The 26,418-nt window shown below is 38.2% G+C and overlaps 1 protein-coding gene across 1 annotated transcript in view; it reads right to left on the bottom strand.

Annotated features, from left to right (window-relative positions):
* Positions 1-26,418, bottom strand: part of RANBP10 (RAN binding protein 10) — a 146,663-nt gene that overhangs the window by 35,365 nt on the left and 84,880 nt on the right. Inside the window, exon 4 of the mRNA XM_044663214.1 lies at positions 13,725-13,892. Within this exon, the coding sequence (XP_044519149.1) occupies positions 13,725-13,892 (168 nt within the window). The remainder of the gene's footprint in view (positions 1-13,724; positions 13,893-26,418) is intronic.

Below are 26,418 nucleotides of genomic sequence, written 5' to 3'. Positions count from 1 at the left end.
TTCTGAGGGATTTATGGAAAAGAACACTACCCACATTCAGAGGAAGAACTATAGGAGTGGAATTAGAGAAGAAAAACAACTGCTTGAACACATGGGTTGATGTGGACATCATTGAGGACGTAGACCGGAAACGACCACACCAATGCAACTATCAATAATATGGAAATAGGTCTTGATCGATGACACATGTTAAAACCAGTGGAAATGTGCATCAGCTATTGGGAGGGGGAGTTGGGGGGTTGAAGTGGAAAGTAAGAACATGAATCATGTAACCATGGAAAATTTTTCTAAAAAATAAAATAATAAAACAAGGCAATGAGATAATGTACTTAAAGTATTTTGTAAATCATAAAGTACTTCTTGAACATCAACTACTAATATTACAAACTCTAAGATGATATGGTGATTTTCTTTGAAGGTTCCTGCCAATTCCACTTTGTCAACTTGTTGGGGAAGGAAGGGAAGGAAATAAGCATTTAAGTGTTTACTATGGACATTAAAGCATTGCTGGTGGAGTTGTGAATTGATCCAACCATTCTGGATGGCAATTTGGAACTTTGCCCAAAGGGCTTTAAAAGACTATCTGCCTTTCATCCTGCCATAGTACTGCTTGGTTTATATTCCAAAGAGATAATAAGGAAAAAGACTTGTACAAAAATATTTATAGCCATGCTCTTTGTAGTGGCAAAAAATTGGAAAATGAGGGAATGTCCTTTGATTGGGGAATGGCTGAACAAATTGTGGTATATGCTGGTGATGGAATACTAGTGTGCTCAAAGGAATAATGAACTGGAGGAATTCCATGTGAACTGGAATGACCTCCAGGAACTGATGCAGGGTGAAAGGAGCATCCAGGATAAGGTTGTATACAGAGACAGATACACTGTGTTACAATCAAACATAATGGACTTCTCTACTAGCAGCAATGCAAGGATCCAGAGCGATGCTGAGGGACTTATGTGAAAGAAAACTAGTCACATTCAGAGGAAGAACTGTGGGAGTAGAAACACAGAAGAAAAACAATTGCTTGAAACATGGCCTGATGGGGATATTATTGGAGATGTAGATGCTAAACAATAACTCTAGTCCAACTATCAATAATATGGAATTATGTCTTAATGATACATGTAACAACCCAGTGGAACTGTGCATCAGCTATGGGGGAGGAGGGAGGTTGGAGGTAGAGGGAAAGAACATGAAACATGTTAACTATGGGAAAATATTCAAAATAAAAAAATACAAAAAAAAATGTGTGTTTACTATGTGCCAGCCACTATGCTAACCACTTTACAAATATTATCTCTTTCGTTCTTCGCAACAATCCTGGGAGGTAGGTGCTATTATTATCCTCATTTTCAAGTTGAAGAAATTGAGGCAAACAGAGGTTAAGTGAATTGTCCAGGGTTGCACATCTAAGTGAGGTAGAATTTTAATTTAGGTCTTAACTTCAGTCTCAGTGCTCTATGCATTGAACCATCTAGCTGGCAAATATATGGAAGATGGTAAATAATATATGTTGACTAAAGAAATAGCATAAGATACAACTGTAAAGATAGATTAAGTATGTGAAGGGCATAAGCTATCAAGCAAAGAATAAGGGGCAGATAAAGCTACTTCTGAAGAAGTTTTGTGAAATCTCAATAATTTCTGAATTGCAGAGTTGGCACTGACTTTTGCGGTCATACAGACTAAATCCCTCACATTAGAGATCAGAAAACTGAGGCTGATGAGGCAAAGTAGTTACAGACACAAAAGTCAAACTCAGGCTTCCTAACTCCTATTCAGACACTGTCCATTCCAATACACTGTTGTAAGTTTGTTATTTTCTTCATTGACTTTAATAAGAAGATACATAAATGAGTAAGATAGGGATGCCATTTTCCTTCTCTGGACGTTTATTTTCTTATCTATAAAATGAGGGCAAACTGGATGATAGTTATGATATTAACTATTGCTACTCTCCACCATTTCTTTTTTATTTAATTCTGAACTTTAAAAATTACAAGTAAAAGGACCATTTTCATATTTGTATTATAGAATGAGATTGTACACGAAACTATGAATATCTATAAAATTGAGCTTACTTTTCATTTTAAGCATATCATAAATTCATCATCTAACTTTCAGAGCTATCCTGTCCACCTGTGATTTCTTCTGGTCACAGGTGTGTATATCTGTGTATGCACATATGTGTGCGCTCATAGTAACCTTGTCCCTCTGCCCTTTTGTCCTCCAAATTGAAAAGGAAAGCCCTCACTCCAAATACATAGTTAAGCCATACAAAAAGCCCAAACTGCTCATGTCCCAAAATACCCATCATCTCTTAGAGTCCCCTTGCCCCATCAGGGACAGAGCTGTAGTATGATCGCCAGAGTGCTGTGGAATCACAAACAGATCAGAGTTCTTATGATTCTCAAAGCTGTTTCTCTTTGCATTGTTGTTGCTGTCTATGTTGCTTTGGTTCTGTTCACTCCATTCAACATCAGCTTACGTTGTCTTGCCAGGTTTCTCTGAAAATACCTTTTGTCATTTCTGATGAGACAACATGTTGTATTTGACTATACAGATCATACTTTGTTCTGTGTATTCCCTAACTGATGTGCACTTTTTTCTTAGTTCTTAGTTGTCTCCACAAAAAGAGGTACTATTAATATATTTATGCATGTAAGTCCTCTGGAGCATAGGCCTAGTAATGGGATCGATGGATCAAAAGGATATACTTAGTGTGCTTTTTTACATTGTCAGAACTCTTGTGTTTGCTCATTTCTTTGAATTTTGAGATGCTTTCTGCTTTGTGGTGCTTCTACTGCTATTTTTGGATAAAGATTTTGAGGAAGTAGGTTTTGAGGCCTCTTTTCTACAACCTTCCAAGAGCTCCTTTAAATTGTTTCTAGGGTTTCTTTTAGAGCAACAGATGCAAGATGCAAAGAGCAGACTCAAGAATTGGTATCAGAGCTGCTTAGAACAGGCTACCTCCAAAGGTCGAGGAAAACAGGACCATCACCTGCTGGCTCTCATGTAATAGGACATTTTTGTTCAGTTATGGACTAGGAAGCCTTTGATGTTTCTTCCAACTCTGAGAGTCTATAATTCAGCTTTAAAGTATAGGATTTTTCTGTGACTTTTGGTCTAAGACAGAAACTATACAAAGTCTGTTGTAATGCATATAGTTTATAGATAAGCTTTGAATGAAACCCAAAAGCTTCAGTGGGAACCTCAGGTTATAAGAGTGTGAAGAAGCCTGAGTCTTATTGATTCGTGGAATAGTTTCTAGTGTAAATCTAGGAGTGGAGTGTAAACATGAAAACTGGCAAAATACCATGAAGTGTCACAGAGTATGGAGAGAAGCTTTTCTAATCATCAGCAAGGGAAAGGAAGAAGCTCAGAGGTATATTACTCTATAATATTGGGTGTTCATAAAGGCAAGGAACAGATCAAATTATCAATAGAAAGAAGGTGAACTGGTCTGGCATTTGCCAAGGAAAGCGCAAAGTCTAACTGTTTTGAAAATTTCTGATTATACTTTTTGCCTAAATGTCAGGGAAAATCAATGAAAAGTATGCCATCTTCCAAGAGTTTTTTTTTATTGTATGTTTGATATGTGTCTTCAATCACAACATGAACAATATGGAAATAAGTATTGCATGAAAGCACTGGTATAACCCATATCAGATTATTTGTCATCTTGAGGGGTGGGAGAGGCAGGGAAGGAGGTAGAAAATCTGACTTCTCAAATGTCAGAAAATAATTATCAAAAACTGTCTCTACATGTAACTGAAAATAAATTTTTTTTAAAAAGGGGAGAGAAAAATCAATGAAAGAGATGATCGAGAATCTGAAACCTAATGACAAATGTACGTACTAATGCCAAGGTTGGAGGACATTTCCAAGTCTGGGAAATAGAATGTGTCAGGGCTCAGTAATCTCTATTTTTATAGTCAATTTCCTTAACCTGGTCCTCCCCAAGTATGTAAATATTCATATGCCTTATAGTCTGCTTTGCCACTTAAATCCCATCTATTCTAAACAAAGGTCTAATCAAATAGTAACATTCAAATGAAAAAATATTCTTCCAATCTCAGAATATGTTGTAATGTTGGGTTTATGAGAAAGTGGGTTAGTGTTAACTGTTTTACTTCCTAATCATAGAATAGGTCTTATGTTAATCTGTTCCTTTCACATTTAGATCCATAACTGGAGAAATCTGAGAGAAAGGTTGAGACTATGCAACTCCATTGCTCTGGCTACTGGTGAGCTTTAGAAAGATTCTTGAAATGAGCAAATGAAGGACATCTCCTGCCCCCTTATTCACTGGCATCTTGCAAGGGTCCACCAAATAGAACAATGTTGGGCCCTGCAGCAAGTCATTCAGGTTAGTATCTGCAGTGGTCTAATGTCCATCTTCTCAATAGCAGGAAAATATCGCACAATTAAATCTTGCAGGTCCTCCTCCATAAGGAACGGTGAGTGGCTTTTAATGGAAGAAAATGGCCTGAGAAGCAATAGTGATGAAATCTTGAAGTCAGGAAGAAGAAAGAAAAATGAAGACAGCATTTTAATATGATCACTATACCAAGTTACCTTCTCAGGAATACTTTTTCCAGTCTTCATCTTATCTTTTAAAAATTATTCTAAGCTTAATACCAAGTAAAATGAACATTTATATATATTATAGAACAGTATTGTACAGGAAATTTTGAATATTTCTTATATAGAACTTGCTTTTTAAAAGGTATAATAAATTCAATACATACTTTTCAAAGATGTCCTTTGCTTGTCTGTTGGGGGAGAATGATTCTATTCCTGGGCCTGCTTTCCTTCTATTTTAAAAACAAAACCCTTGTGCCAGCAAAACAAATTCTGATAACAATAATGTCCAAAAATGTATGTTCATTCTGCCTCCCTCCACCCCACCCCCCCAAAAAAACTTCTTGTCTTCTCTCTTAGAATTGATACTAATTATTGGTTTCAAGGCAGACAAGTGGTAAGGGTCAGGCAATGTGGGTTAAGTGACTTGGCTCAAGGTTATACAACTAGGACATGTCTGAAACACATTTGAACTCAGGTTCTCCTGGCCCTTATCCACTGAGCTATCTAGTAGCCCCTCATTCTACATCTTGATTCATCATCGCTATTAAAAAGTAGGCAACATATGCTTTATTATCCAGTATTCTGGAATTGTGGCTAAACAAGAGAATTTTAATGACTAGCTGTTTGAAGCCAAATTTACCAATGACCCAGCTAGCATGCTCCCATCTTCTTGTGAATAGTGAAATAGGCCATCCATCCCCAAATAATGACAGGGATTAGCCAGGCATGTAGAACATATTAATTTAAGGAACAATGTGCATGCTTGGCCCATGCTCTTTCTATTCTGTGAATTTGTTTTTCATTAGAAGACACTGATATAATAGAGCTTTGATTACTCTGCAGAAATGAATTCTCCCTTAGAGTCTTAGCAAAAGGGCTAAAGCAGTGTCTACAAATGTGCTCTCCAGCTGTAGCTGGACAAGCAGTCTAAAGTTCTAGTCTGAGTTCTTTTTCCTGGAAAGTGAATAAAGTAGAGGGGCTATGCACCGATGTTTCAATAATTAGTACCAGTAGAATAGAGAACACTTTGAAGGTACTCTAGTCTAACATTCCATTCAATGCAAAAAAAGTAGCAAGATCACAAGACTTTCTCTGTTGTGTCCCTGGAAGATGATGACTGCAGCATCTACTCTAACACTTAGTGACAGGGATCCCGCTAATTTGCAAAACAGAGAAGTCCAATATTGGATTGCTTTTATTTTTAGGAAGTAATTTCTTTTTATTAAATAAAAGTCTGCTTCCTTCTAATTATTGCAATAGGTCATGGGTCTGCTTGACTCAAGTCTTTCCCTACTCCAACCATCCTTCGTTCACCAACAAAATTATTTCCTAAAGTACAGGTTTGGCCGCTGTCTCCCCCTGGATCAATAAACTCCAATAGTTTCCTAATACCTCCAGGTTCAAGTACAAGATCCTCTGGTGTTCAAAATCCTTCCTAACCTAACTCCCCCCTCCCTTACTTTTCCAGTCTTCTTATACTTGATTGACTACCATGCACTTTTCAATCCAGTGACACAGGCCTCTTGGATATTATGTGAACAAGGCACATCTCTAGGCTCTTTGGCACTTAAAAACATAAGGTTTTATTTTATTTTATTTTTATTTTTTTTAAACCCTTGTACTTCGGTGTATTGTCTCATAGGTGGAAGATTGGTAAGGGTGGGCAATGGGGGTCAAGTGACTTGCCCAGGGTCACACAGCTGGGAAGTGGCTGAGGCCTAGTTTGAACCTAGGACCTCCAGTCTCTAGGCCTGACTCTCACTCCACTGAGCTACCCAGCTGCCCCAAAAACATAAGGTTTTATAAGTGGAAATGACATTTAAAAGGACACATTATCATATGCTTTGTTGTGGAATCCCAAAATCTTTCCAGTGGATTTGTAGTTGAATCAATTTACATACATGTATATTTAACAACATGTGTTTATGTTAAACATATATGCATACATATTTTCTGGTCTGCTCCTTGATAGCAGGCACTGTTTTACTTTTCTATTTTTATTGCCAGTGCTTACCCCTGAGGCAGGCAGATGCTGAACTTGGAGGAAGGAAGACCCAGTTCAAATCAAGCTATAGACACTTAGATACACAACCTGTGCAAGTCATTTACCTCTCTATCTCAAATTCCTCACCTGTAAAATGATGATAATGACAACATCTATCTCTCATAGTTGTTGTGAGGATCACAATAGATGACTACACATGTAAAGAAAGTGCTTTGGAAACCTTAAAACTCTACATAAATGCTTATATTGTTATTATTACTATTATTATTGCTATCAATGCTTTGCATGCAGGAAGTACATAATACATGCTTTTCATTTATTCATTTGTTTTTCTTGGATTTCAACTTACTGTTTTTATCATCATTTAACTTGTATTTACTTTCTGTGAACATGTTACAGCTACATAGTAGAATATAAGCTGTCTTTGACATGATGTTTTGGGGATAGAGATAGAAAGGTTCTGAGCATAACCGCCATACATACCCTCCTCTTTGGTGTTTGTATTTCCAGAGCCTAGAAGAATAGTTTGTACATAGCAGTATGCAATAAATATTTTCTGGTCCTGTTCTTTATTACAGAAGAGGCAGAACAAGAATTGAACAGTTCTATCTTCTGTCCACCACATGCTATTTGTACCCATCTATTTGCTCTGAGCAACAGGCCTGTCCTATGGCTTTCCTCCCCACAATGTAGCTAAAACCCCAAAGTTCTATGCTATCTTTAGGATTATCTCAGGCAATACTTGAAGAGAGGCAAGCTATTTCCATGAACTAGTTCTAGTAATTTGACCAAAACAGGAAATAAGCTTAGCTTAGCTTAGTTTGGCCTTTCTGAATGGGTTCACACTGGGATCTACTGATCAACCATTGCTTCCTTTTCTAAATGCTTGTGAGGAAGCTGCTCACAATTACTAGAGAACTCAAAAGGGACATCAAACTCATGAGAAAGTTAATAGTTTCTGAAAACCATCCTTCTTTCCTTCCTTTTAAGTAGAGATCTTTGCTTTGTATCTGTCCAACTTTTGTGATTTATCTGATTATCAGCAGTGGTTCGGTGATCACATCTTAGAGAACTACATCTCAGAGTATTTTTCTGGGTCTGGAAACAACCTTATTTAAAGCAACTAGGTACTTGCATACCTATTTACCTGGGCCATCTTTATTTATACAAATCCATTTTAAGTTACTTCCCCCTTTCCTTGCAGGTCTTTCTGGGCTCTATCTTTGAAGGTCTATTCTTACTGATTCATGATGGTCTTTAGTACTGGCCTCTGGCTATGTATCTCTCCTTTTTTTCAAAATGAGAGCATTTGAAAGGTCACCATTTAGAAACACATTGGTTTCTTTTGATACCTCCTCCCTCTTTTTATCCTCACTGAAATAATTTCTGACTGTACAGCTCTTCTGGAAATGCTTTCCCCGGGAGTCTTTAAACTCAACTATTCTTTCTCCCATTTATGGTTCCCACTGATGTCCTAAATTAGCTTCATGATTACTCTCAAGGGCCTCCCTTCCCTTATGACCATAGTAGTGCTAACATCCCATCAAATAATACACTACTCCTCAGCTGGATGGATCATCTGATCAGAAAGGGGACAGGTACAGACAAGGAATTACGTTGTTATAGCAACTGTTACATGCAGCCTGGTGACCTTAAAGGCTGCTAAAAATCTGACTCCTCTCAGGGAGTAGGTAACAAGTACTTGTATCTTAATTGCAATAGACTTTCTGTTCTCCTGTTTAAATATTTGAGGAGAAAAGCTGAAAACATACAAAGCAAAGGTTTTTCTCTAATTCCTGCTGCTTCCCAAAGCTGGGAGCTGCTGTTCCTGTTAATATCTTCCCAGGATTCTACTCAAGACCAGTTGTGTATATGAGGAATATGCAAAGATAAGAAGGGCTCATTGGTGGAGAGATGAGGAAGATGACAACATACTAATAACATGCATAAGAATTTTCAAAGTTTATTGACAGAAACAATTCCTATCTGTACCTCTAAAATATGTTTTGCTTAACCAAAGGCCTCATATTGTGTGTACTTAAGCCATAGCTAAAACTCTATACCTAAAAGGGTTCCTACATTGCTCAGGAAATGAACCTACCAGGGGCCAGCCTAGCTATTATGTGTCATTTAAGGGTTTCCTGGGAATGGATATGATACCATAGTCTGAGAGCAGGGAGATTATGTGGAAATACCTCACTTAGAGGTGAATGGTATGTGGTTAACTCTCCCATTAGCCAGGTAAAGGGGTGGACACTTAAATGACTTCCTTCCCCAAAACATTTTATGTCTGCTAGGACCAGATAGGGGACATGGGAGAATTTCTTTTCAGAACAGATAAAAAATGAGGAAGCCCATATGACTACAGTGATAAGGTTCAGAACCCAGGGAGAAAGAGTCTGTCCCTTCAGGCAGGCCTTAGTCTTAGAAACTTGTGAATAGCTCTGGACTTTGACCTTGGGAAGAAGAAGAATGGAGGTAGGAGGGAGAGAGCAACAGCATTTTGCCAACTCTTCATTTGTTGCTTCCTCTAGAAAAGCAAAAGAGAGTGGAAGCTCCAAGGACTGCTTGGCTTAATGAAGAAAGCTAGTATCCTCAGATATTGCCAAGGCAGACACCCTCTTGAAAGGATACTTGGGTAGCAGAGCTGAGGACCACTCAAATTTTTCTCTGCCTAAAAATACAGAGCAAAGTGAGGTGGAACTAATGCATTAGATTTAGAGTCAGAAGACTTGGGCCTAAATTTAGAATTAGCTCCAAAGGGCTATAAGGGAATGCATACCTTTTGATCCAGTAATACCACTACTAGGTCTGTATCTCAAAGAGATTTTTTTTTAATTTAAATATTTTATTTTTTTTTTTAAGAAAAATTTTCCATGGTTACATGATTCATGTTTTTACTTTCCCCTTCACCCCCCCCCCCATATCCAACGCACATTTCCACTGGTTTTAACATGTATCATCAATCAAGACTTATTTCCATATTATTGATAGTTACATTGGTTGTTTCGAGTCTACATCCCCAATCACGTCTGCATCAACCCATGTGTTCAAGCAGTTGTTTTTCTTCTGTGTTTTCACTTCTGTAGTTCTTCCTCTGAATGTGGATAGCATTCTTTTCCATAAGACCCTTCAGACTGTCCTGCTTTGCATTGCATTACTGCTAGTACAGAAGTCCATTACATTCGATTTTACCACAGTGTATCAGTCTCCATGTACAATGTTCTTTTGGTTCTGCTCCTTTCACTCTGCATCAATTCCTGGAGGTCCTTCCAGTTCACATGAAATTCCTCCAGTTTATTATTCCTTTGAGCACAACAGTATTCCATCACCATCAGATACCACAATTTGTTCAGCCATTCCCCAATTGAAGGGCATACCCTCGTTTTCCAGTTTTTTTGCCACCACAAAAAGCAAGGCTATAAATATTTTTGTACAAGTCTTTTTATTTATGATCTCTTTGGGGTACAAACCCAACAATGGTATGGCTGGATCAAAGGGCAGGCAGTCTTTTAGAGCTCCAAAGAGATTTTTTTTTAATGGGAAAGGACCTGTTTGCACAAAAATATTCAAATCTGCTCTCTTTTGTGATGGCAAAGAATTGGAAACTAAAGGGATGTCTCTCAATTGGGGAATGGCTGAACAAATTGTATATGTGGTACATGATGGTGATGGCATACTATTGTACTGTAAGGAATGATGAAGAGGATGATTTCAGAAAGAGCTAGAAAGACCTAAATGAACTGATGCAGAGTGAAATAAGCAGAACCAGAAAAACACTGTATACAGTAACAGCAATATTGTGGAACAATCAAAAGTGATAGACTTTGCTACTAACAGTAATACAATGATCCAGAACAATTCTGAGGGATTTATGAAAAAGAATGCTTTCCACCTCCTGAGAAAGAACTTTTGGAATGCAGATGGAAGCATGTGATTTATCTCTTGTTTATTTGTGTATATGTTTTAGGGTTTTGATTTTATAAGATTATTCACTTACAAAAATGAATAGTATGGAAACATATTCCACATGATAATACATGTACAACCCAGACTGAATTGCTTTCCAGCTCTGGGAGGGGGGAGGAAAGAAGGGAAAGGAGACAGTGTGGATTATATAAATTTGGAAAACTCATGTGGAAATTTGTTATTTAAATTAAAAACATTTTTTTTTAACAAAGAAAGAAGACCAAGGCCTAGATCCTTGCCTTTCTACTTACTTCCTTGGGCAAACAAATCAATTCTCTTCTTTGGGAGATCCGACATGATGGCTTCTAAGAACTTTTCCAACTTTAAATATATGATCATGCCAGACTAAGTTTCTAGTCAATGATATAAAGGAAACAAAAGGAAGAAAGGCTACCTGCTAGGCACAGAATGTCATTAACCCAATTTCTTGGTAACTGCCCAATCCTTTCTTTATTTGTGACCAAAATATACAAATTTAATCAGGAGAGAGAAAGGTCTCAGCAGATTCTGCTAAGACTGAACCTACAAAAAAAACTTTTGAAGTGGTATCATTCAAGTGTCACTTTCTCTTTTGAAATAACAAAGGGAAATGTGTTCAATCTTTTCTGGGCAAGCCTCAAGCAAGCTTCTAAATAGGTCCTGGAGATGGAGTCAAGAAGAGATGGGCCCCTATGAAATTTCTCATGATGTAGGTCCCAGGGCAAATGCTGCCCCAGTTTGAGAGGGGCCTAGATGTCATGAGAAATTGATATTCTCTATCTGGGACACAGATCTTTTCTAAAAGCCCAGTATCTCCAAGACACCAAAATAGGAAGAATACTGGATTTAAAAGCAAGGACTAGATTTGAATCCCCATTCTGTTATTTTTATGACTTCGGGCAAGTTATTTAATATCCTCAACTTCACGTTCCTTCTAAATAAAATAAAGGTGTCTGACTAGATGCTACCTAAAGTGCCTTCCATGTTCTATGACTAAATTCTGATAATATCCCAGCATTCACACCACCTCTGGTCCTGAAGGGCTAGTGATTCTAGGTTTCCGAAGAGGCATTATCGACAAAGTTCTGACTCCACAGAATTCTGAAAGGCACTGGAACTTCAAGCTCAATAGCCCCACTTCTACAATAAAGATGATGGTTGAGGTTCCCCCAAGCTGTGTTCAGAGGCAACAAAGGTTTCTATGCCAGTCCTACTAAGCAGTCCCTTTGTTCAGCTCCTAATACTCCAGATCAATGAATGCCTCCTCATGCTCCATGTTCTAAAATAAAAAAACATCACCTTGTCTATCAATGCAAGATTATGACTAAAGCTTCCATACCTTGCAAGGTAGCTAGAGAGGCAAGGCTCTTCCCAAAAGAGCAATCTGACACGAGAAGGTCATTGTCATTGAAAGGCTCTAACATGCTGAGTTCCTTTCTCCTTATATGTCACAACCCATTTGATGTTCTTTCTCACTTGCAAAGATGACCATCTTCCCTGGAATAAAAAGCCTAGGATGTTCTTAAGGATTCAGATACATTTCCCAGTAAGGATCTAGTGTCTCCCTCTCTCTCCAAAAACTTGAAAGATGAAAAAGAATATGTCTCAAACCCTAGGTAGCCAGAAGTCATTTACTACCCTTAGTTGTGCTATGATGAAAGCTAGCACTTGGAAGGCATTTTACAAGGAATCCTGCCCTTGTCTATGGTCCAACAGGAAGTTTAAAGAAAGGTGTGGCCCAAGTTCTCTAAACGTCCAATATCTCACCACCATTTCCTAATACCTCTGAAGCCAGAGAGGTGTCTCCTTCAGGTAAGGGAGGTCTAGTTAAGTTTGCATAGACAGGTAAGCCCTTCTCCAAAAACTTTCTTCAATGCCATGTTCTCTTTATCTCCAACTTCCCATAACCCAGATATCTAACAGGGAGAAGGGCTGACAAAGAAATAATAGTAATAAATCACTACCCTCAAAGTTCAGAATACTCTTGCAGTGGGACTCTGAACTTTTATGCAATAAAGGTAGGAACTAACCCCTGTAACAGGCTTTGCAGTGTCCCATTAGGGCAAAGGAATGGTTCCCATAGAGTGAGATGGCCTTCCCATCACCAAGATATCCCAAGGGGTCAATCTTATCAATGTGGACCTGCAAAACCCAAGAGAGAAATGAGCCAAAATAAAAATAAGAGTCATTTTCCTATTGATAAATGATCACAGAATAGAAAAAGGTAGTTTTCAGGAGAAATAAAAACTATCAATCTCATATCTATCAGACTGGCTAACATGACAAAAAGGGAAAATGATAAATGCTGGAAGGGATATGAAAAAATAGGGACACTAATGCACTATTGGTGTAATTGTAAAATGGTCCAGCCATTCTGGAGAACATTTTTGAACTATGCCCACAAGGCTATAAAATTGTATATACCTTTACCTAGCAATATCACCAGTAGGTCTATATCCTATAGAGATTAAAAACAAACAAAAAAGGAAAAAGATTTATATATTTATACAAAAATATTTATAGCAGCTCTTTTTGTGGTGACAAAAAATTCGAGAATAGCTGAACAAGTTGTAGTATATGATTGTGATGTGATAGAATGCTATTGTGCTATAAGAAATGAGGAGAAAAATGGTTTGAGAAAAACCTAGGAAGACTTATATGAACTGTTACAAACTAAGATAAGCAAAACTAGGAGACCATTGTACACAATAACAGTGATATTGTAACAATGAGCATCTCAGAAAGACTTAGCTACTCTAATCAATACAATTATCCATGACAATTTGAAAGGGCTCAAGGTAAAAAAATTGCTATCCACCTTCAAAGAGAAGTAATTAACTCAGTGCTGATCAGAGCATACATTTTTCACTTTATTTTTCTTGTGTTTTTTGGCAGGGTATGAGGTCTATTTGGCTAATATAAAATGTTTTCCATGATTTCACATGTAATTTCTCAATGGGTGAGGGAGGGGCTGGAGAGAGGAATAAAATTTGGATCTCAAAATTTAGAAAAATGAATACTAAAAATGAACAAACAAATAAAAGGGGTAAAAAATATTATTTCCATGCTACCCCAAGCAGGAAGCCCTGTACTTTGCCACCAATCAGGTGGGGTGTAACATCTCAGACCAAGCCTGAGGCTTGCAACAACTGCCCTTACCCAGTATCCCTCATTCACTTACCTAAGCTGTGTCCATTCTTTGTATAGAAGCAAGTGTTATTGATGAGGTTGACACAACAACCAATCACATCTCCAGTAGTAAAGGTGGGGCCATAAGGCTGCCCAGTCCCCGAGGAACAGAATGAATGTCCATCATCGCCATGATAACCATAGGAATGTTTGTCCCAGCCTGTGGGAGCAGAGAATAATGACAATCGAGTAAAGGGAACAGAGAAGAGAAGTGGAATCCAAGAAGCATCAGAATAAAACTACTAAGAAATAACTGTTCTAAGAAAGCAACTCAATTACTTCAAGATCTCACCCACTGGGTTTGGGCATCTTTCTCTTTTCAAACTGATCATTCTACTTGCTTCATCATAGGGCTCCCTGGTACATTTTCATGACCTTAAAAGGTTTTTTAAAAACACCTTGTAGGTCCAGTTATCATGCTACATACTGGAAATGAGGTGTTAGGGAAATACAAATGAAGCCTAGTTTACATTCTGTGAGATGTTCTGTCTGACAACAACAACAACAACACCACACACACACACACACACACACACACACACACATTCTCACACACACCACAACATACACACATACAAATAGTGATGGGACAACACCAGGAAATATATGATTAAATGAAATGATAGAGTATAATACGAACTCAGAGAAGGGGAGACGGACGTGGTCTGGAATAACTAGGAAAATCTGGAGGTCAATCTTGAAGCATAAGGAGAAGGAAACAAGGGAAATTGTAGGCCAATAAAACTATATGACCAAAGAAATGAGTGCAGAATTAGGAATAAAGGTTAATGACTATATCAATCAGACTATAGTAAAAGATGATTAGATTAAAAAAACAAAACCAAATCAAAATGAAAAACAAATCCTGGAGATGGCCTGTTTAGAGCCTTGAATGCCAGGCTAAGGAGTTTGGGTTTTGGCTTGTCAGTAATAGGGTAGCAACAGGATTATAAAATTCAAAGATGGAACTAACTCTATAGATCATGTAATACTACTTCTTTATTTTAAAGTTGATGAAAATGAGGTTCCCAGAACTCATGTAACTTTTTTCCACTGTCCCAAAGATAACATTATCATTAAGTGACCAAGATGGGATTCCAACTAAGGTCTTCTGACTCTCAATTATTTGTCCTTTCTATTATACTACTGCTGCTTTATTTGTTGGCACTCTTACAATACCCACCCAAGTGATACCTTCTTAGTCATCACCTACAGATGAATAACAGGATCTACCCATGGCAGGGCAACTTATCTAATGGCAAGAGAAATCTGTTGGAGTACAAGTCAGGCACAATACTAGGTTCTAGGTATGCAAAGAAGTTAAAAGTAGAAAGGCCTCATTTCTAATTGGGAGACAGGGCTGGTCATCTCAAAAAATATTGTATGTTAAGTGACAAATTAAGTGCCACATAAAGTTTGTGAAAAGAAACTAGGGAAGCTACTGGTTCTGATTCCCAAAGAGATCAGAGATAAGGGAAAAGGACCTACCTGTACCAAAATATTTTTAGCAGCTCTATTTGTAGTGGCAAAGAATTAGAAACTGAACGGTTATCCATCATTTTGAGAATGGATGAACAAGTTATGGTATTATGGTTGTAATAGAATACTATTGCACCATAAGAAATGAACAAGATGAATTCAGAAAAACCTGAAAAGATTTATATGAACTGATGCAAAGTGAAGGGAGCAGAATCAGAAGAAAATTGTATATAGCAACAAAAATGTCATATGATGATCAACTGTGAAGAATTAAACCACTATCAGCAAAGCAAGTTTCCTAGGAAAACAAAAGGGACTCCTGGTGAAAAATTTTATCCATGGCCAAAGAACTGTTGGAGTTTAACTTCTGATCAAAGCATACCATCATTTTTTTTAAAAAACCTTATTGACTCTTAGAATCAATGTTGTATATTGATTCCAAAGCAGAAGAGCAGTAAGGACTAGGCAATGGGGTTAAGTGACTTGCCCAGGATTCACATAGCTAGGAATTCTCTGAAATTAGTTTTTTATTGTATGTGTGATATGTGTCTTTTATCATGGCATGAGCAATATAGAACTATGTGCTACATGAAAGCAATGGTAAAACCTACATGTGATATGAAATGTAAAATTTAGCTTAAAATTTTTTTTCACAGATAATCTGCACCATCTGTTTATGGTCAAATGGCTTTATCAGGCCCTGGCTTTTCCTCAGCCTAGGTTTATAAAAACAGAAGTTCTAGTTATAAAACGTTGGAAGAGGAAGAGATCTTAAAGATTATCTGGTATTCCCTGCTTGGCCTTTTGAAAAGTCACTTCCCACTTGTTTGTACTGGTACAGAGTGAAATAAGCCAAACCAAGAAGATGGTTTACAAAATGATCTCAAAAACGTCAAGGAAAACTACATTGAAGGCATCTTGGCTCCAGCTGGTTGAAGGTACAATCTACCTTCCTGATCTCGGCTGAAGTGCTGGACTCAAGGTGTGGAATGAGGCACAGTTTATTTTGTTGATCTGAACTTTTTGTAACACAGGAAGGCAGGGGGGAGGGGGAAAGGGGACAGGGACCGGGATGGGGGCAGGGGAGAGCATCTAAGATTGTCATTTGGACAAGAATTTAAGAGCCTAAAATGTGTCAAACATTGAGGATAACAAAGAAAAGCAAGAGACAGTCTATGCTCTCAAGGAGCTTGGTCTAAAGGAGGACAAAACCTGTAAACAACTATGGATTGTTGGAGAACTTGGGTTCTGATTCCAGCTTTCCCACTTACTACCTATGTGACCTGGGGCAAGTCACTAAGCCTCTATGAGCCTCCATCCCTCATCTCTAAAATGAGAGAATTGAATTAGATGCCTTCAAAGATTCCTGCCAGTTCTAGATCTAGGAGCTAAGTTGTAAAAGGACATAAAGGAAAAAACCACACAGGATAAGAAATGACTCCTTTCTTCCAGAGCTTCTCCCCAGGTCACTGTTTTAACATATCTGATAACTGTAAAAAGGAGGGGGATTAATTAGAGAAACCCTCTTTAAAAATGCAAATATTAGGATGACAGATTTCAGGAATGTTTAAAGTAAGAAGGCTAATAGAAAAGACAGACCAAATTTAGGGGTGAATTTGCAAACTAGAACTCAATTTCCTCTCCAGGGTGGGGAAAAAAAGCACCAAAGTTTCTATAAAGGGATTATGACCTCAAGATCCCTTGTTTTAAGTCTAGGGCTAGCCTTAGCATACAAGCTTCTTGGCCTTAGAGGCTGTCCTTTTTTTTTACAGAGGGAAAACTGAGGCCCCATTACCTCACTGTTTTTCCCTCTGTCTTGTCTTAGGCAAAGGTGATCCTGGGTGCCATAGGAATTGGATTAGAGGACTTTTAAGGCTCTTTATTATTAGCTGAGAAGAATTTATTGAGTATCTAAATCCTAGCACTGGTAAGACAAAGGCAACAACTAAACAGTATTCTTAAGAAACTTCCTATCAAGAGACCACACACAAACATGCACACATATTATATATATATACATATATATATATAATAAACATACAATAAAAACAAATCCCTTTAGAGGAAAGGAGAGCACTGGCAAAAGTTGTATCAAAAGTCTTCATGTAAAAGAGTTCTTGAGCAGAGTCTTGAAGGAAGAAAGTGATTCTACAAGGCACAGGTGGGCAGAGAGTGCATTAAGAGACTGGTAGAAGGCCAATATAATAGCATAGAGATGGGAGATGAGGTATTATGTGTAAGGAGAAACAGAATCCAGTCTGGATAGACTATCCAGGGCAAGAAAGGGAAGAATGTATGATGAGGCTAGAAAGGGAGATTGGTGCCAAATTCTGACAGGTGCCAAACTGAATTTATATTTTTTCCTTGAGGTAATAGGGAGTCACTGGAGTTTACTGAATAGGAACTGATAAATTCAGACCAGCACTTAAAGAAAATCATTTTGGCAACTGTGAAGAGAATGGATTGGAGTGAGAAGGGAATTGATGCAGGAGATCAGTTCTTCAGCTACTGCAATAGTTCAGTTGAGAAGGGATGAAGTCTTGAATGAGGGTGTTAGTCTGAGTAGTGAAAAGGGAATATAGATGAGAGACAGTGTAGTGGTAGAAACAGCAATATGGTGAGCCAAGTTTGTAAATATGGGCAAGTGTAAAGATGGTGGTAATCTACACAGAAAAAAGGAAGTGAAGAAAAGAGGTGGGGGAGGGAGAGAGGACTTCTTATTTATAGGAATGAAAGGATGAATGAAAAACATTTATTATGTAGATATTTCATGCAGAACATGTGTTAATCATTGGGGACACAGAGAAAAGCAAAGGAATCCCCATTATTGGTTTTCAAAGGGTTAACAGATAAGGGCAGGATTGGGCAACTCAAGGCATGTGTAGTAAAGATGATGATATATATAATTTTAAAATGACAAAAATGAAGAATAGAAAGAAATATTAAAGATCAATGCAAGAAGATTCAAAGCACGGCCAACTAAATGACCAAAGTATACACACTGACTATAATTCTTTTTTTTTTTTTAATTTTAAACCCTTAACTTCTGTGTATTGACTTATAGGTGGAAGATTGGTAAGGGTAGGCAATGGGGGTCAAGTGACTTGCCCAGGGTCACACTGCTGGGAAGTGTCTGAGGCCGGATTTGAACCTAGGACCTCCTGTCTCTAGGCCTGGCTCTCAATCCACTGAGCTACCCAGCTGCCCCCTGACTATAATTCTTTTTAAAAACTCTTAAAAAAGGGCAACAAGAACAACAGATCTTTATAAGAATACAGAAAGACTTATAAGGGAACATTGAGAAAAATGTACTGTTACTGTTCAAATGCAAAAATGCAAATTATTTCACTCTTCTACCTCGGGATCAATAGTATCAACTCTAAGAAGAAGGTAAGGTGTTTTTTTTTTGTTTGTTTGTTTTGTTTTGGGTAAATGGGGCAGCTAGGTGGCTCAATAGATAAAAGAGCTAAGCCTGAATATGGGAGGTCCTGGGTTCAAATACACTCAGCCACTTCTTAGCTGTGTGACCCTGGGCAAGTTACTTAATTATTCCCCCATACTTATCCTTTACCACTCTTCTTCTACTGTGGAACCAATACTTAGTATCAACTTTAAGAGAAGATAAGGGATTTTTTTAAAGAAAAGAAACTATTACATTATATTTCAACAAGCATTTAAGTGCCTACTATGGGCAAGGTACTTAAGATTCTTGGTGCTAATTTTTATATCTTGGATATTGAGATGAAAATTGAACAATTCTTGCTCTCCAGAAATTTTCATTTTACTAGAGAGGAAATACAAAGTACATTTTGTTATCTTAAGTGGATTAATAATAATAATAGTTGACATTTAAATAGTGGAAGTCTTTTGAATACATAATCATATTTAAGACTCAAATCAATTCTGTAAAATAGATACCAATTCCCATTAAAAAGATAAAACAGGTACAGGCTAAGAGATAGAGAGGAGGATCAGTGGAATAGACTTGGGGTAAATGACATCAGCAAGACAGTGTATGATAAACCCAAAGAGCCCAACTTTTGGGACATGAATCCACTATTTGACAAAAACTGCTGGGAAATTTGGAAAACAATATGGGAGAGATTAGGTCTAGATCAACATCTCACACCCTACACCAAGATAAATTCAGAATGGGTGAACGACTTGAATATAAAGAGGGAAACTATAAACAAGTTAAGTGAACACAGAATAGTATACTTGTCAGATCTGTGGGAAAGGAAAGACTTTAAAACCAAGCAAGAGTTAGAGAAAATTACAAAATGTAAATTAAATGGTTTTGATTATATTAAACTAAAAAGCTTTTGTACAAATAAAAACAATGTAGTCAAAATCAGAAGGGAAACAACAAATTGGGAAAAAATCTTTACAACGAAAAACTCTGACAGGGGTCTAATTACTCAAATATACAAGGAGTTAAAGCAATTGTATAAGAAATCAAGCCATTCCCCAATTGATAAATGGGCAAGAGACATGAATAGGCAATTTTCAGGTAAAGAAATGAAAAGTATCAATAAGCACATGAGAAAGTGTTCCAAATCTCTAATAATTAGAGAAACGCAAATCAAAACAACACTGACATATCACCTCACACCTAGCAGATTGGTTAAAATGAAAGAAGGGGAGAGTAATGAATGTTGGAGGGGATGTGGCAAAATTGGGACATTAATGCATTGCTGGTGGAGCTGTGAACTGATCCAGCCATTCTGGCTGGCAATTTGGAATCATGCTCAAAGGGCTATAAAAGAATGCCTTCCCTTTGATCCAGTCATACCATTGCTGGGTTTGTACCCCAAAGAGATCATAGATAAACAGACTTGTACGAAAATATTCATAGCTGCGCTTTTTGTGGTGGCAACAAATTGGAAAAGGAGGGTATGTCCTTCAATTGGGGAATGGCTGAACAAACTGTGGTATATGCGGGTGATGGAATACTATTGTGCTAAAAGGAATAATAAACTGGAGAAGTTCTAGGCGAACTGGAGAGACCTCCAGGAACAGATGCAGAGTGAAAGGAGCAGAGCCAGAAGAACTCTATACACAGAGACTGATATACTGTGGTAAAATTGAATGTAATGGACCTCTGTACCAGCAGCAATACAATGACCCAGGACAATTCTGAGGTATTTATGGTACAGAATGCTACCCACATTCAGAGGAAGGACTGCAGGAGAGGAAACATATAAGAAAAACAACTGCTTGAACACATGGGTCGGGGTGGACATGATTGAGGGTGTGGACTTGAAACTACCACACCAATGCAACTACCAACAATTTGGAAATTGGTCTTGATCAAGGACACATGACAAAACTAGTGGAAATGTGCGTTGGCCATGGGTGGGGGGAGTGCGGGGGGCGAAGGGGAAAGGAGGAGCATGAATCATATAACCATGTTAAAAATGAATATTAATAAATGTTTGAAAAATAAAAAAAAATACTATAGATGTAGTTGGGCAACCTATCCAAAATGGTAAAGACTGAAAATCCAATCTAATATATTTTATATCTGGGCAATTGTGGACAAATCTCAGTCTGTAAAAAATAGCTTGGTTGCAATATGGTTTATTTAGTGAGTTCTCCAGATTATTTTGAGGTCCGAATTTGCGATATGGCAATATGTTGTCTGACAGTTCATGACAGTAAGCTTCTCAAGTACAATCCAAGATACTAGTGTCAACGTGGAATCTGGAAACCCCAAACTTGTATCCATGTGGAATCTGAAAACCCTTCAAAGTTCAGTTAACTTGTAGAAGAGCTCCAGAGGGAAAGCCCAACCTCAGTCTCAGAATTAACAATAGACCTTAAATTAGCTTAGGTGGAGCTAGCAAATTCACTCAGGTGTTAAGTATCCTTTTTGTCCCTGTACTTTTCCCCTTTATGTCAAAGTCCTTTTCAAAAATAGCCCAGTCTGGGCCTGGATCTTTCCCTTTTTGTGTCCATTGTAAAGCATCAGTCTCTCCCAGAAAATCCTGTCTAGAACTACTCATCTTTGTAGCTATTGTAAAGCAATCAACTATACTTCCCAGTTCCCTAAAAGAGTATATAAGTTACCCAAATTATTTTATTCTTTGGAGTAGTCAATCCAGCAGGGTTGGCATTCCCAGGGGTCGGTAGCCAGAGTGGCCAGTCTTGGGGTTCTATGTGAGTTTGTAGCATGCAACTGTGTGGAGGCCTATATTAAACTAGATATTTAGTAGGTACTCAATTTTTATAGTCTGTGCAATGATAGGTCACACAGTTGTTTACCATTATTTTGTGTAATCTATATTTATCACTAAGTCTAGGCTTAACAAATATCTCTTCTATAATTTCTGGTGACCATGACTCAGTCCTGAATTACCACCATAAACCCTTATTTTCCTCAGATATCTGCAATGATTTAGATAGTCAATCTAATGAATAAACTTAATTGAGTAAGGCACAGCTAGTTTATATAATTTAAATTTTACAATATCCAAAAAGAAGCTAGAGATGATACTGAATTGCAGATTGGGAAAAACACTAGGGATAGATTCTCTAGATCAAAGAATCACTTGCCCAGGAATAATAAATTGAACTCAACAAACCTGATGAGATCACCAAGTAAGAGAGAATAGAAGGAAGAGAGGAGAATCCAGAATAGAACCTTAAGGTAAAGCCAATGGGATGACATGGATGAAGAACCTGTAAGGGAGACAGACAGAGAAGGAGAGCAGAAGCAGGAGAAAGTAGTGTTATGAGATGGTAGAGAACAAAGATTATCCAGGAAAGGGGGCAGCTAGGTGACTCAGTGGATTGTTAAGCCCAGAGATGGGAGGTCCTAGGTTTAAATCTAGCCTCAGACACTACCTAGCTGTGTGACCCTGAGCAAGTAACTTAACCCCCATTGCTTAGCCCTTACTGATCTTCTGCTTTGTAACCAATACACAGTATTGATTCTAAGATAGAAGGTAAGGGTTTAAAAAAAAAAAAGATTCAGGAAGAAGATCACGTCAAATGCTGCAGAGAAGTCAAGGAAGTAAACACTGGCAACTTTGGAGATGGTATTTTCAGTTAAATGGCTGGAGCCAGGTTGTATATAGTTTAAAAGAAAGTGAGAGGAAAAGAGGTGGAGGCACCAAGTACAGATAATTTCTAAGGAGGTTAGCCACAAATTGAAGGAGAGCTACAGAACAATGGCTAGTGAAGAAGACAGAACTAAATAACAATTCTTAGGGGTAAGAGATTAGGGCATTTCTGTAGACAAGAAGGGAGCCAGGTGGTAGAAGATTTGTAGGTGACAACAAGATCTAGTGCTTTAGCAGAGTACCTGCCTAATAAATACTTACTAAGGATTTGATAAACTCTTCGTGTAGCTGAGGTAGAAAAAATCATGGGAATAGTTCCAAGTTCCCATTGAGGAACTGGGAGGTGAGAGTATTTAAGTGATTATTAATGTCAACTGGGTTTTTGGGAACCCCAATTTTGCCCAGTCCCCAGGGAACTCACCCCAAAGGGAAGTCCTAGACTGACCCTTTCAGACTGAACAAAAGACCTTAAAGAACTTAAGGAGCCCTGTTTAGGTGGGACTAGTAGATGCAGTCAAATGTTAAGTACCATTTTTGTCCTGGAAGTTTCCCCCATTGTATCAGAGATCCATTTCCAAGAAGACCAACACCAGTGCAGGAACCATCCTTTTTGTATCCTTGGTAGTAGCCCACTCCCAGATGCCCAGGCCTGCTTACAAACTGTCAAAGTATGTTTGCTGTACCTAGTTCCCCAAAAGGAATATAAGATCCCCAGGTTTTATTGTTCTCCAGAGAATCATCTCTCCAGGCAATTCTCACAGAGATATGGTTCCAGGAGTCCCAGAGCCTTTGGCTCTGTATGTTTTCTAGGTGCTTATCTCTGTGTGGTGGCCAAATATTGAACGCTATTCTCTTTCCTGATTAGACTGGGTTTTACTTTATTTTAGTAGTTCTGTGTTTTTTCCAAGTTGACACTAATATGTATGCTGAAGCTCAGTTGGCCAATTAGTTCAATTATGCACTGAAATAACTGAGGAAGGAAGAATGCCCCAAGGAGTTAATTGATGAAATTTACACAGCATAAAGTTCAAAGGAAGAGGTTTCTTAGAGAAGGTGGTAGAGGATAATCTATAAGTAGTAGTGGGGAGCAGAGTATTTATTTACCCCAACCAGTGAGTCATGGAGGTGGAGGTGAAATAAAGTATAACAAGTACTAGAAAGGATATCAAGGGAAGCAGAGCAATTAAGAGGAAGCCATGGCTCAAAGAAAGCAGAAGAGGGAGGAGTTTGTTCATTAATATGGCACTGGCATATACCAGAGGGCATAAGAAAAGGAGCAAGTAGATCGGTGGTGGAACATGGACAAGGGGACTGGGTTAGGGAAGAGGGAATTGAGGATGAGGGATGGGTTTTGCACTTAACAGCTAAGAAAACAAAATCACTGCGATGAAGTGAGCTTAATGCGGTGAGAGTGTGCTAATCACTGAGCACTGTCCAGCCACAGTATCAGTGGTGGAGAGAATTAGGTAGTTGAACTGAACAACCTTGAATGTCTCTTCTAACTCTAATAATCTAGCATTCTATTTAATTGCTTTGTTTTCTGTTTACTAGTTTTGTCTCCTAACCTTTACAAAGATCTTTGAAGGAATCACTATCTTTCTCTTCTCTCTCCTTTCCTTCCTTCTTCCCACCTCGTTCTTCCCTAAGACTGACTCTCTCTCCACATACACACCCCATTCAAGAACCTGGGGAGGGGGTCTTTGCTCAGTCATGTGGCCTGGAAGCTTGTGTTTTTCCAACCTCTACTCAGGGAGATTTTCTGAATGATGTGACACCAACCCAGGAGACTAAGTTATAAAATGTTCTCAGGTCACTTCTGCCCTCCAACATTATTCTGGGTTACTACCATAGTTCCTTTGTACTTCCTTAGCTCTTAAGAAACACAGTCTGTAGGTTCTACTGAGGCACCAGCAGGCCGAAGGAACTTGCAAGAAGATGCATGGGACAAGCAGGGTTTGAATAGACTGCTGCTCAGGTTAAAGGCTGTTTATACAATAGGTTTGTGTTCAGTGTAAGGAGTTTCTTCTTACCGTAAATTACGGATTGTAACTAACAGATGGAGGGGAGCAGTTCTTTAGTACAAAATTCAAAGGGAATTTAGTACTTAACAAAAACAGCCTTGGACCAATAGATCTTACTCTAATCCCAATTCTACCACTGGTAAAATATGTAAACACAGGCAAATCACCACCTTTTTGTCTGGTATTCACAGGAATACACAGGAATAAGGAACTCTTCTGGTACTACTATTCTATGATGTGACTGACCTAAGATGAAAGTGATTATAGCTAGAGCTAATATGTTCAAGAAAATTAAAAGTCTCAGGGAATCCAATAATACCATCTGAGCAAGATGTCTAAAGTCCTCAAATTCAGGTCTGTGTTAAAAACCAGGGCAGGTCATACATAATTAAATATACACCACTGTAATAGCAATTATATCCCGCCACATTGTTAGATTCAATGCTTTCAGTCATTCCCTCTCCAGTGAACCATCACTCTCCAGATCAGGAACCATGATCAAATCCACTGTACCAGTGCTTATAGAAGAAGTACTTCAATTTACTCTCCTATAGTCACATTCTCCATTCCTGTAACATTCTGGACCAAAGTTGTACTCTCTAGCCATCAATCTCCTATGTGGGTGGTCAGCCCCATAAAGGAAGCTTCTTGAAGGCAAGGTTTCTTTGCTTTTGTATTTGTGCTTTCTCCATTTATTCATTCTTTTATTACTACTTCATCATGTACTTGTTTCCTCCAAAAAATGTAAGCTCCTTGAGGGCAGACTGTTTCATTTTTGTCTTTGGCCTTGGCACCTAGCACCATGTCTAACAGATGCTTCTTGACTGACTGATAGATATGACGCTTTTTAAAAACTGAGGTCCCAAGAGAGCAATATACACAATAGCTACAATAATATAAATCAGTGGTGTCAAACTTAAATTGAAATGGATTCCTGCTGGCTGTATACTGACTTAGAAAAACCACAAAGTAACATTATTTATGTTGAAATTGTATTTTTATTTATTTTGTTATGAGAAAATAGCTAATGTAAATGAAAACAACAATAAAAGGCAGCCAGACTGACTGGTTGTAATGACCATTCTCAGGCCCAGACAAGAGAGGATAAAGTATACCTTCCTCCTCTTTGAAGAGGGGAAGAAGATCTAATAGCAACATATGCTGTGATATAGAGCTTCTATGTCAATCAAAAAAAGAAGGCTCAGACCTGACTTTGGACCTGTCTATTCCCTGTGCCTATTATCCCATGCCAGAACATTGTGCAAGGGACCTACTGATGGTGAGTAGTCAGAGTAAGAGTCCACAAACATCAAATAAATTAGTATGGCTATGGTCTCCATTCATGATCTTAAGAAAAAACACTAAAGGTCAAGGAAAGAAGGTAATATATTTTTGCTCCAAAAACAAAGAGAGAGGAACATTACTGCCTGTCAGCTTGACTGTAGGAAAGGAGGCCAGAGATTAAGTATTTACAACATGGTAAGGGGGTCACCACATTTCTGAATAGGTGAAAAGGGCAGAATGAGCTGTGAGATCTGATGAAAAGACAAAGAAATTGGAGTAAAAAGGAATGGGTTCATTTTGACTCTGCCATTAACTGGCTCTGTTTGGGTAAGTAGCATTCACCTCATCAAGGCTGAGTTTCCAAACTTTATAAATGAGAAAGCTGAACCAGATGATTTTTAAGATCCCCCCTTTAAAATTCCAATATTCTGTGGTTCAATGGCTTTATCTGGAGTTTCCAAAGGCCCATAGATTAGTTAACCTGATGATAATAATCTGAAATATGGCTTTCCAGTGATAAGATCTTAGGATCTAGAGCTGGAAGGTTTATCTGTCTAACAATGACCTCATGCCAATGAAGAAAATGAGGTCCAGACAAAAGGAAGTAATTTTCTTATTCAATGCAGGTAATGAAGTAGCAGAGCTTGAAGTCAAACCCTCAGCCCCTGTGGCTCCTCCTAAGATTGATGAGCTCCCTCATGAAATAACCATGTTAATTTCTCTTCGGGTTCCACACCAATTCTTCCACTTCAATCCATAATGAGTTCCCTCAATCCCATATCCCACTATTGTGTGTGTGTGTGTGTGTGTGTGTGTGTGTGTGTGTGTGTGTGTGTGT

The sequence above is a fragment of the Gracilinanus agilis genome, chromosome 2, assembly GCF_016433145.1.
Source record: "Gracilinanus agilis isolate LMUSP501 chromosome 2, AgileGrace, whole genome shotgun sequence".
Classification (NCBI taxonomy): Eukaryota; Metazoa; Chordata; class Mammalia; order Didelphimorphia; family Didelphidae; genus Gracilinanus; species Gracilinanus agilis.
Note: the sequence above shows the minus strand (reverse complement) of the source record. Positions and strands in the feature narration are given on the sequence as shown.